Source organism: Ochotona princeps, chromosome 31, assembly GCF_030435755.1.
Source record: "Ochotona princeps isolate mOchPri1 chromosome 31, mOchPri1.hap1, whole genome shotgun sequence".
In the NCBI taxonomy this organism is placed as follows: Eukaryota; Metazoa; Chordata; class Mammalia; order Lagomorpha; family Ochotonidae; genus Ochotona; species Ochotona princeps.
The window spans coordinates 7538747-7551473 of record NC_080862.1 but is presented as its reverse complement, the minus strand read 5'-3'; the positions used below and the strand labels follow the sequence as shown (position 1 = coordinate 7551473).

General features: G+C 49.2%; 1 protein-coding gene across 2 annotated transcripts in view; it reads right to left on the bottom strand.

The window, feature by feature from the left end:
• The window catches only part of CDC14B (cell division cycle 14B), a 64960-nt gene that overhangs the window by 41250 nt on the left and 10983 nt on the right, over positions 1 to 12727 (bottom strand). The window contains exons 1-2 of one of the 2 annotated variants that reach the window (XM_004591809.2): positions 1654 to 1835; positions 340 to 430 (exon numbers count right to left, since the gene is read on the bottom strand). In XM_004591809.2, coding sequence (XP_004591866.2) covers positions 340 to 430; positions 1654 to 1702 — 140 coding nt within the window. In that variant the 5' untranslated portion in view covers positions 1703 to 1835. Of the gene's footprint in view, positions 1 to 339; positions 431 to 1653; positions 1836 to 12727 lie in introns of those variants that run through there. The other variant, XM_004591808.3, reaches the window with a different exon arrangement.

The window sequence follows — 12727 nt, the reverse complement described above, 5'->3', positions numbered from 1 at the left end:
CCTCAATAACATTACTTCTAAACGAACCAAACCAAACCAAAAGCGGCTTTTCCACACTGCCCAGTGGAAACTGGCCCAAAATACTACCTTACTTTAACGGTTGCATCTTATGGTACAGTAAGCTAACAATATCAAATCTAAATGTTTAAGTTTAGAAAGGTTCTTTCATATTTCCCCCTAAAAATCTGCTTTCTTGCCAAAGGTTAAAAGAAGTGATTCTGCAATTAGCAATGAAAAGATTTATAATTTTCCAGGGCTACTCCATTTATAAACATACTTTTAGATTTAAGATTCTTCAAAATAAAAGAGTTACTAACAATCTTTTAAAGCAATACTTACTTCTCATATTCAAGTTCATTATCTATGCTGAAATAATGTTCATTTGCTGCACTCTTTGGTCTGCTGTAGAGAATGGCAAAGCAAAGGCGATCTGAAATGGAAAAATTGCAACGTTCCTTCCTTCAGACTATCAGATAAAAGTTTCACTGATCACGATGCAACTCTTTTCAAAATAAGTCGATTTTTTTGTAATTCCATTAATGTTTTAGATGAGAGAGGCAGGCAATGGGCAACTTGAAGATAATTTTAACTATTTTGGGAGATAACAACTAGCCAATTGTTAAAAAGCAGAAACCACATTTAGCTGCCTCAAGAGTGGTGGGTGGTTTTTCACTCCACCTAAAAGTGTCAGCCCCCCCTGGACCGACAGAAGTAAGTGGGGGTTTGATGGCCAGCTGCCAGCTCCCTTTAATTAAAACAACCAAAACACCCCCAGAAAGTCTTTCCGTGAGAAATCAGCTTTTAAGTAATGAGAAAGGAGACTTTCAAAATTGCTCAAAATCACCGTTGCTCAGTTTGAGAGACACACACACAAAAAATCGTATGTTTACCCAACTGTTCTGAAGGATCGACTATCTTTCAGAACTCAAAATCACTACTTTGCTGTTGATACAATTAGCACCAATTATTGTTGAGGACGAGCCATGAGAGGTTGCCGTGTGGCACAGAGCTTGCCCCCACCCGAGGCTAACTCAGAGGGGCCCCACCCTTCCCTCTCCATGTCCCCCAAAACAGACAAACCGCACGGCTACACCTCTCAGAAGTCACACACTAGCAGGGCCCAAAACGTAGCCGTAAGCTTGGAAGCTCAGCCTTGATAGCCTGTGCCTGTCAGGGGCGTGCCAAGCGCAAAACCAGCAGGGGATGCCAGCTGGCTGCTCCCCTCCAGCATAACTCCAGCTTCTTCCTTCCTCTCTTTCCATCCGCAATCTATTCCCACAACTGCTGCCCATACGTACTTCCTCGTACACTCAGCTGAGACTTCTGGTGACCACAAACGCCTCTGGGCAGCACAGGGTGGCCGGGCAGGGGAGATCCCTGCCAGTCAGCAAGCCACACAGGCGACCTTCAGTCCCTGATCCGGAGGAGGGTGTGGCGCGGCCCAGGGCCAAGGTGCACGAGCACAGGGTGCCCAGCACCCACAGGCGCGTCTCCAAGCAGGACAGGCCACCCACCTATACCCTAAGATGGGGCGACTCCGGCCTCACAGAGCTTAAAGGCACCCTGAAGCTCACCCGCACACCAGGGGCCTCCGAGATCACCCCGGCGCAGGTGGGCGCTCCTCGGGGACGACGGGCAGCCCCTGGCACTCACCTTTGATCACCTCGACCCGCAGACGGGGGCCCGCGCCCTGCCGGCTCATGACTCCAAAGCATCTGGGAGGCGGAGCAGGAGGGAAGGGCTGGGTGGGCCAGGGACAAACCAGCAGCCGAGAGAGAGGCGCAGCGACCACACCCCCAAGTTTAAAAAACAAAGTTTAAAGGGCCGCGCCCGGGGCCGCAGAGCCTCCTGCGGGTGCTAACCCCGGAAGCTAGTCTGAAGATGGGAAGGTGGCCTCAAGGCTAACTGAGCTGGGCAGCCAGAGGCCGACCCGGACTCGCTCACGGAGCATCTCGGACTACAGGGACGACAGGGCGCCTGGAGACGGACCAGCCCCGAGGGAGGCGCCTGCGCCCACCGTGCCCAGGGCCGGACTGGCACCTCCCTCCCACCGCCACCACGAGGGGGCGCTGCACCCGGGGCGGGAGGGCAGAAGGGAGAGGCTGACCCAGGCGCCCACAAAGCAGGCACCGCAGAGTTTGAACTCAGGTCGTTCTCAAAGCACTGGACGTTGTTAATTTTTAAATGAGTTTCCCTCTCTTGGGGGGGGGGGGGGAGATCCAAGACCCTACATAATTGTACCATAAAATTCGAAATTTAAAAAAAAAATGAGCTTCCCTCCTTAAAACACAGTTAACAAATTTTCTCCAAGAATTGTGCGTTATCTCAGTGCAATATATACAATCTACATCACCATTTTCCCCTCAGAAGTAACTAACCTCCAACCTGCCTAACCTTACCCTAAAATTCCAGCGGGACCGAAGACTTCAAACTGTCAAAAAGAAAAAACCACCTCAGATACAAACAACCATAAATTCTGTCATGTTCTCAGCTGGGGAAGATTTTTCTAAGAAATTATTCAAAAACCCTAACAGAATGAGTTCAGAAATGGACACATACACTCAAAACATTTTTTATGGCAGTAAGCACATAAACCAAGTCGGAATGGGGAAAAAAAAAAAAGGCTTAAACTCATGAAGACATGTGACTCCAATCTTACGTTACCCCAGAAACAACAAAGGCACATTTGAAGCAGTACCGCTTCCTCCCCCGACTGGCACAATTCAAACCAGGTGGCCAAGGCACTGTGCAAGCAAGCCTGAGGGTGAACTGTGGCCATGTGGGAATTGAACCAATGGATGGAAGATTTCTCTGTGTCTCTCCTTCTAACTTTGCCTTCCAAATCTTTTTAAAAGAATAACTTTTTCAGTGATTTTTCCCCCCTAAACAGTCCATACCTGTTGCCTTATCTTCCTCTCACAATGTTACCATCCCTGCTTCCCTAATAATACAGCTCAAAGAAAAGGCACCTTGTGATTTTTAAATGTTGATTAAAACACCCCTGGGTCTCATCCAGCTTTTGGGAACCACATTATTATTTATCTCTTCCTTTAATGAACATTTGTCAGGTAAATGAAAAACATTTCCCTGGATAAGAAATAAATATTAGGGGGGGATGGAGTGATGGCTCAGTGGCAAAATCCTCGCCTTGTATGCACCAGGATCCCATATGGACGGCCGATTTGTGTCTCAGCTGCTTCACTTCCCATCCAGCTCCCTGCCTGTGGCCTGGGAAAGCAGTCAAGGACGGCCCAGAGTCTTGGGACCCTGCACCTATATGTGAGACCTGGAAGAAGCTTCCGGCTCCTGGCTTTGGACTGGCTCAGCTCCTACAATTGTGGCTACTTGGGAAGTGAACCAGCAGAGGGAAGATCTTTCTCTCTGTATCTTCTTGGCGTAAATCTGACTTTCCAACAAAAGTAAATCATTTTTAAATAAATACTGGGGAATGATTAATCATAAAACAGAAGTGTGTGTTCTACATAACAAAGGTAGCAGTAGGGTGGAAATGAAAATACAGTGTCTCCTTCATTACCCCCATTTGGCTGTGATCTGCCAGGCTCTGAAAATGTTAATATTATACGATGAGAAATCAGACAGGAGAGGGAGAGAGATACAAAAAGGAAAGACACAAGCTGGTACCATGGCTCAACAGGCTAATCTTCCACCTGCAAGCACCTGCATCTCACATGGGCACTGGTTTGAGTCCTGGCTGCTTCACTTCTGATCCAGCTCCCTGCTTACGGCCCAGGGAAAGTAATAAAAGTTAGCCCACGGTTTTGTTCCCTGCACCTACATGGCAGACCTAGAAGAAACGCCTGGCTTCGGATCAGCTCAGCTCTGGCCGTTGTGGCCATTTGGGGAATAAACCAACAGATGGAAAATCTTTCCCTCTCTGTAAACCTGCCTTTCCAACAGAAATAAATAAATGTTAAAAAAATTAAAAAAGGGAAAGACACATGGGGGCAGGGCAATGATAAAGGCCAGACTCACATATTTTTATTAGCCTCTTGTTAAAACTTTTCTATTATTAGTGACTGCTCAATTTTTGCTGTGCCTAACTTAGAGAACATTTGTTAGGCACACACATGTGTAAGATAAAATATAGTACATATAGGATTAGTATTCCGTAGTTTTAAGCATTCAGTTGGGGGGGGGGGGTCTTGAAATGTATGCTACCCAGGTAAGGGGTGGGGACGATCCAACTATCTTCAGTGAATAAAAAACGGTTTAAAGAATTCCGCAGGAAGTAGACACAGAGGGCTTTCTCCAGCGCATACTTGCCCGTGGACGTGCACTGACCACACAGGTCCTGGCACAGCCTTCCTATGCAGTGTGTCAGTGCCCCCTTGGTGAGCTCCACAGGGCGGCAGGCAGGCAGGACTCGAACCCTGGCTAGGCCAGCAGTGGAGACTACCCTGCTGCAGGCTCCCCTGGACATGACCAGCACACACAGCAGGAGACGCAGGCTCTGCAAACAGTCATCTACCACACCAGCCACACCACTCCCACAGGAAGTCGCTCAACAGTCAGCATCAATGACGACGTTCAGCTCCTTAAAAATGCACGCCGTGGACAACAGTGACAGGAAAGCTCGGGGTTGGAGGGCGTGCCTGGCAGGACTAGACCACAGTACCCGCCAGTGAGTGTTGGAACACAGCAGGAGTCACATTAGGCTGGGCTGTGACACTAACCAGGTCTGGGGGCAGATTCTGTTGGGGGCAACGCGAGCTCATCCCTGTGGGACTGCAGTGTCCACTGGTCTGCTCTAGAACTGGCGGTGGTGACAGACTGAGCTAGGCATGACCATGGCACTCCCAACACCCATGGGCCCGGGCTGCAGCACTCGCAGGGGCACCCAAGAATTGGGTACGGGGTGGGCTGCACCGCAGATCCGCCAGCACACACAAAGGCCAAGACTAGGGAACAGACTAAACTGGGTGAGGGCCTAATACCCTCTGGCACATGTGAGATCTTAGTCTAGGAGTGGGTCTGGTAGCCTGGTAGGAGAAGTTGGGGAACTCCTCTGGTGGGTCGTAGCTCCGCTGGAGAGCATGTGAGTCAGGGCTGGGTGTTGGTCAGGCTCAGCAAGGCAAGGCTGCTCCACTTGTCTGGAAGCGTGTGGGTTAGCTCTGGGCAGGGACAAAACCAGGCATGGCCAGGCCAAACATTAGTACACTGGCAGGTGTGGGTGACAGGATGGGGGTGTGGGCCACGCCAGGCCAGATTATCACACCTACAAGTGCCCACAGAAGCCAAAGAAGGGGTAGGCTGGGCAGGGCTAGGATGTTGCACCCACCAGTTCAAGCTGGGAGTGGAGTCAGGCAAGACCAGGCCAGGCTGCAGCAGATGACAAAGGCCAAGACAGGCTATGCCAGGCTGGGTCACAGCAATCGGCAGATGTAAGATCTACGGCTGGCAGCAAGCTTGGTCAGGGAGCTAAGGGGAGGCCCAGGGTGGGCTGCAGTTCCTACCAACGAGCACAAAAGCCAGAATGGGGGCGGCAAACTGGGCTGGGGCTACAGCATCCATCGCCATGGGTGTGGACTCGGTCTGGGGTGTGCCAGACTGAGCAGGCTCTAGTAGCCACTGGTGCTCACAAGAGCCACCCCAGGAGGAGGACAGGCTGGGCTAGGTCTCAACATCCGCTGAACCATTGAGAGCTGGATCTAGGGGTCATCAGGCAGGCCTGGACTGTAACACTGAACAGTAAGAGCCAGAATATGTGTGGGCAGGTCGGGCAAGGCTGCCGTTAACTGCGGTTAATGTGGGGACAGGAGGTAGGCCAAGTTAGGCTGGGCTAAGCACGAACCGGTGTGCGTGAGATTTGCAACCGTGGGGAGATCTGTTAGAGGAGCTTGGAGGACTGCTCTGTCAAGACACATTCCCTGCTGGTAAGTGCAAGGACCAAGGCTGGGAGCAGCCCAGAGCAGGCCAGGTTACAGTACCCGCCGACATACGTGTGGCTCAGGTCTGGGGGCAAGCCAGGTTGGGCCAATTCATAGCATCCACTGGTGAGAACCAGGACAGGGTGAAGGACAGGCTAAGTCGGGCTGCAGCACCTGTCAGTTCACATTATGGCTGGGACTGGGGGTTGTCTAGGCTGGACAGGCAGCACCCACCAGCACCAGCTGGAACTGGGGGCAGGCCTTGCCAACCCAGTCTGTAGCATCCGGCAGCAAATGCTGAGGAGAGGTAAGCCATGCCAGACTGAGCCACAGCACCCACCAGGTCTGGGGAGGAGCCCAGTAGGGGGCGCCATGAGGACTCCTGTGCTCACCACTGTCCCCAGTGGTGAGTAAATCAGGAGGCACTTGGGGGACAACAGGCTGGGCAGGACACAAACCCCACTGGCATTCATATGATCTGGGTTAGGCAGAGAACTAAGCTGGGCTAAGCAACCATAACTACTGGTGCATGCACAAGCCAGAGTAAGTACAGGCTGGCTGGAATTTGCTGCAGCATCAGTTGGCAAGTGCAGGGAGGGAGGGGCAAATCCTGCCAAGCTGGGAGCAGACCTAACAGGTAACCTCTGGGTACCCCTCCCACTGGTGAGCATGAGAACCAGGGCTTGGGGTGGGCTTGGCTGAACAGGCGGTAGTGGGGTTGGTCGGGCTGTTAGGCTGCAGCACCCAATGGTATATACAAGAGACAAATGGGATATGGGACAGATGGACCGGTCTGTTAACACATGCCATTACGCACAGAAAACAAAGCTGAGGACAGGCCTAGAAGGAGTTACTGGGTGGTCGCTCTGACTAGGCTATGGTTCCAGCTGGTGTATGTGAGGGCCAAGTGTGTGGTGGGCAGGGTTAGGCTGGACTGCAATATCCATTGGTTTGCATATGAGATGGGGCTGAAGGCCAAGCTGACCAGGTGACTGCAGCCTTCAGCATGTGTGTAGGCTGATGGGGAAATGAACTGAGCCTGACCCCACGCTGGCTAGTACGCACAGGAGTCAGTCCGGAGCCCAGGTTTCTTTGGGGATCCCCACCAACTGGACTGCTGGACTGAAAACTCCAACCACGAAGAAACACAGGATCTACGGTCTGACCGAGGAGTGCATCTGCCAGAACTGAGTCTCTCAGTTGCTGAAGCCTGTACAGTGGACAGCACGCCCAGAGGGGAGACAGAACGGATCACTGAGAGCTGCAGAGGATCTCCAAGACTATGAAGGGCAGAACAAACTGGACCACTCTCCCAGCCAAGCGCTGACAGCAAGTGCCTGGGCGAATGGAGACTCTAGGGTGGACTATGTCAGCCAGTGGACCTCGGAAGGATTTCCTCAACCTTGGAGCAACGAAATCAACAGCATTTCAGAACTATCGACACCACTTGAGCAGTACTTTGTGGCGCAAGCTCCACACTGGGGACCCTATGATGACACCTTATCCGCGGGTACTGATGCAATTAGCAGGTTGGGTGTGGCTTCTCCCCTTCTCTCCCTCCTTCCCCAGATACAGGAAAAAGAAAATGAAAACTGGAATGCTCTCGCCTCCACTGCACCATTTTCAATTGAGCTCCCTAATGTACCTGGGAAATCAGCTGAGGATGGCCCAGGTGCTTGGACCCCTGAACCCACGTGAGAGACTCAAGTGCAGGCTCCTGGCTCTCAGCTTCCAAGTGGCCCAGCTCTGGGCATTACAGCCATTTGAGGAGCCAACCAGTGCATGGAAGATCTCTCTCTCTCTCTCTTCCCTCCGGCATCCACCCCCACCCAATGAATCTTCCAAATGAATAAATAAATCGTTTTTTGTTTTTTAAAGACTTATTTTTATTGGAAAGTCAAATATAGAGAGAAGAGACAGAAAGATCTTCCATCTGATGGTTCACTCCCCAAGTGGCTACAATGACTGGAGGTGAGCCAATCCAAAGCCAGGAGCCAGGAACTTCTTCCGGGTCTCCCACACGGGTGCAGGGTCCTAAGGCATTGGGCTGTCCTGTTCTGCTTTCCCAGGCCACAAGCAGGGAGCTGCACGGGAGCAGCTGGGACACGAACTGATGCCTATATGGGATCTCGGCAGTTGCAAGGTGAGGATTTAGCCACTAAAGCCACTGCACCAAACCCAAATAAATCTTAACCAAAAAAAAAAAAAAGGGAAGAAAGTATCTAACTTATAAACAAAGTAAATATATAAATACTAAAAATATTCTTACAAAATCTTAAAAGCATATAATCCAAAACAAAATTAAATCATGTGTGGAAAGCAGGTGACCAAATGGAGCTGGCACAGTGCTACAGCAAGTTAATCTTAGGCATGTGGCACGGGGACCCCATATGGGCACCAGTTCTAGTCTCAGCTGATCCACTTCTGATGCAGCTCCCTGCTGACGCCCTAGGTGCTTGTGCCCCTGACCCGAGGATACCTAGGAGAAATTCCTTGCTGGCATCCACTCAGGAAATGACTAAGCAAAGGGGAGCTCTCTCTCCTTCCATTTAACTCTGGCTTCCAAATAAAATAAAGTGTTTTCAGAAAACTGAAGAAAAATAGAATTAACAGCTAATTCTATTTTAGTGAAAAAACTAGTTGAAATCCATGCACATGAGCTTGTTGCTCCCAGGGAGTGAGGGCAGCAGAGACCAGCTTGCTCCTTTGGGAACTACGGCCCCGTGCCCCCTTGGACGGGGCATCCTCTGCTGCCTGCCTGGCTCTCCAGTGGCCAGATGAACTAACAACCCCAGCTGGCACCTTGCACTGTCTTTATGTTAAGACATGAACTTAGGTCTGACTCCCACTGGAGGTTTGTGTGAATTACGAGGGACGGGTCTGTCTGTTCTTCATCCCTCTTCTTTCAAACTAAAGCACCCTGAGACAAATCAGAAAAACACGGCAAGTCGGGATCCGCCTTGAGCATCAGCCAAGAACTTCAGTGGGAAAGTTCTAACATTTGTCTCCAAATAAACATTTCAAGAGGGAAGAAAAAGTAAATGTGTGCCATCATTCCAAATTTCTTAAAATAAGACTTTCTGTAGTGTGTATTTTGAATATATAGCTGTTTTGTCAGGAGCAAATTCTTACTCACGATACTTTATCTACAGTGGTATTTCAAGTTCCTAATAATTCTTAAGGCATGTCATGAGTCTAGGCCATGAATCATATTAATAAGCAATTTTTCTTTAGAAAAACTTCCGAGGCCGACTTAAAAAGCATTTTCTTGCCAATTTAAGGGCTTTTAAAAATAGGGCAGAATGGAATGGGTTAATTGCACATATATTTTCTTATGATGAGAATGAAGGCGTGTCACCAAAGAGGACTCACAAAGGAATGGCTTCTGAGCTAAGGAAAAAAAAGCACGCCAGCTCAGAGAAACACAAATTAAAGCCACAATGAAATATCACTTTACACCTACCAGAAAGGCTAAAATTAGAAGGACAACACCCATTGTTAGGAGGAGGTGAAAAGCAATTACAACTAATGGGAATGTGAAAGCCTTCCAGAAGCTGGGAACAGTTACAGGTCCCAACAGTCACCCCGGCTTGGCAGATAACCCAGCCATTCTAGTCTAAAAACGCCCAACAAAAATGAAAACCCACACGTAGCGAGACTCGCAGTCATCCAAACGCCCACCGTCAGCAACCCCCCAAAAGCTTGGTACTGATGCCCAGATCATGTATCATGTCCAAACCATCACACGGAGCAAAGGATGATGAACACCAACCACAAAGAGTTCATGCTGTCAAGTCCGCAAGCATGGACGTCGAGGACAAGTACTACCTGGTACAGGAATCAGACAGCAAAGCACGGCCCTGACTGACACCTGGGGCACCCGTGTCCCACATCACAGAACCCAGGTTCAAGTCCAGGCTCTGTGCTCGGGCTGCAGCGTCCTGCTAATGTGCAGGCTAGGCTGGGAGGCAGCAGGTGACAGCTCAGGTACTTGGGTCCCTGCCACCCACGACAGAGACCTGCTCCTGCTTTTAGCACAAACCAACTCCGCCTTTCAAATATGTTAAAAAAAAAAAAAGGAGGTGGGTGAAAGGGAGCGGAGAGGCAATACATTTTATACAGCGGCCTTACTGGCAAATAGTTCAAAAATAAGAAGATTTACTCATCCAATGTCAAAATTACAGAGAGACAGATCTCCCACCTGCTGGTTCACTCCCCAAATGCATGCAATGGCCAGGCCTGGACCAAAAACTCCATGCACACCTCAAGTGTGGTTGTAGAGGCCAAGCACTTGCCTGCTATCCCAGACACATTAGCAGGGAGGAGCTGGATGGGAAGTAGAGCAGCCGGGACTCAAGCCAGCATGGATGGGATGTGGCTGCTACACGCAGAGGCTTACCCGTAGACATCACGACACCAGCACCATTTAAAATCAGTCACCTGATGATAAGAGGGAGAGGAAGCGGGCTGGAGCAGTGATTCACAGGTATGTACACCTGTTGGCACAACCTGCACACCCACACCTACCTACACATCTGCCTGTTTATAAATTATACTTTAATTTGGAAAAACAGGTGGGGAGATGGGAGGAGTCAGCCAAAGAGAATCCTGACTGATTGAGATCCACAAAGACTACAAATAAAGTGTTTCATTCTTTGTAATAAAATAAATAAATCTTTATTTAAAAAAAAGATTTGTTTATTTTTATTGGAAACTCAGATATCCAGAGAGGAGGAGGAGAGACAGAAGATTTTTCCATTAGTTGATTCACTCCCCAAGCGGTCGCAATGGCTGAAGCTGAGCTAATCCAAAGCCAGGAGCCAGGAGCCTCTTCCAGGTCTGCCATATGGATGCAGGGTTCCAAAGCCTTGGGCCGTTCTCAACTGCTTTCCTAGGCCAAAAGCAGGGAGCTGGATGGGAAGTGGGGCCACCAGGACATGAACCAGCACCCATATGGGAAAATCAGTTCTGTTCACTTGTCTAAGTCTTAAACACTGAACCACATGTATGTATCACCTACTCACATAATAAATAAATAATAAAATGAAACAGACAAAACTCCTGGGTGAGAGGTCTGTCTGGTGAACCATATTTCTTTGTTTTTTAAAGATTTCTTTACAAAGGCAGAGTGACAGAGGAAGACACACATCTTGCATCTGTTGGTTAACTTTCCAAATGGCCATGAGTGGCAGGCACCCAGGTGCTCGGGCCACTTTCCGCTGCTTTCCCAGGAGCATTAGCAGCAAGCTGGATCAGAAGCAGAGCTGGCACTCTTAATTTGGGATGCCAGCCCTGCAGGCAGAGCTTAACCAGCTGAGCCACAGCCCTGGGCCTTGTTTCAAGAGAAGGCTATTCATGTGCGAAGCAAGACTGAGCCCAGATTTGCCTATACTTTAAATGCAAGCAGCAGGTCTTCACTGGGGAAGAGATTACCAGCACTATTTTTAAAAGTTCAAAAATCTGCCCATGAAAGAAACTTCAGAAAAAATATTTCTAATTCTTTCTAAGCCGATGCTTTTACGAGTGGATCCTGACCTCATATGAAAGCTTCAGTGCCGTTAAATTCCACCTCGTACAAGATTAGCGGGATGACTTGCTTTTCCCCTCTGCTAAGAACAATAGACTGGATTATTCTTCCCAAAGGAAAAATGAAAAGGTACTGCGCAAGGTTTTACTAACGCGGGGAGAGCACCCAAAAAGCTAAACAATAGAAAACAGCATATAGTTCCACCACACATGGGCAAACCTGTGAGACTCCCTGCTTCCTGACCGTTCGTTCACACTCTGCACATACCGCACACAGCTTCCCAACCCTCGAGCAATTAAACCAGTAGATTTGTTTATCTTGAAACATGCTCAAGAGGACCAACTATTATTATCTGGCCGCATTAAAAATAAAAGACTTAAGGTGGTTGGCTTCATAGATTAACTCCATTTAGCTGACTACCAGAGTTTCTGGAAATGAACTTGAACGGAATCTGAATTTGTAAAGTCTCCATGGAGAGGAGTTCCTGGCATTTTACATTGGCCACGGCTCAGCTCTTTCGGTCACTGCACATTCCACTCAAGTCAGGAGTTGTCACTGATCGTAATTCTTCTAGATGCTAATCACACTTTGTTAGTCAAAAGCTACAGTGATGTTTACAAAGCCTTCACACACACACACACACACACCCCAAGCAACTTGTATCAGCTCTTAACAACACACTGATCTTCACTCTCTCCTTCCCTTGGAACAGCCGCATTAAGCTTGCATTTTCAACATCCAGTTTACAGCTCACCCTGTCAAGGCATGCCTTTCTTCAAGGTCAGCGTTCAGAAACGCTCTATCAGGGAGGGCCACAACACAGCGATCACTCCACACTTAACTCGGGATGACCGACATGACCTCACCAGCTAGGAACATACAATGATATTACAACTGAGAGCGCAGGGGAGGAAAGGAACAGCATAATTGGATGGCACACATCCCTTAAGAACCCCGCGAGCAGGGCCAGCATGATGGCTCAAATGGGCTAATTCTCCACCTTGCAGCACCAGCAGCCCTTACAGGCACAGGTTCCAGTTCCAGCAGCTCCACTTCTAACCCAGCTCCCTGCTAGTAGATCTGGGAAGGCAGCAGCTGAGTCAAGTTCTTGGGACCCTGCACCCACATGGGAGACTCAGATAAGCTCCTGGAGAAGCTTTGCTCCAGGAGAAGCTGAGCTCCAGCCACTGTGGCCGTTTGGGGAGTGAACCAGTAGATGGAAGATCTCTCTCTGTCTCTCCTTCTCTCTATAAACCTGCCTTTCAAACAAAATAAATAAAATATAAATCTTAAAAAAGAAGCGCCCATGTAT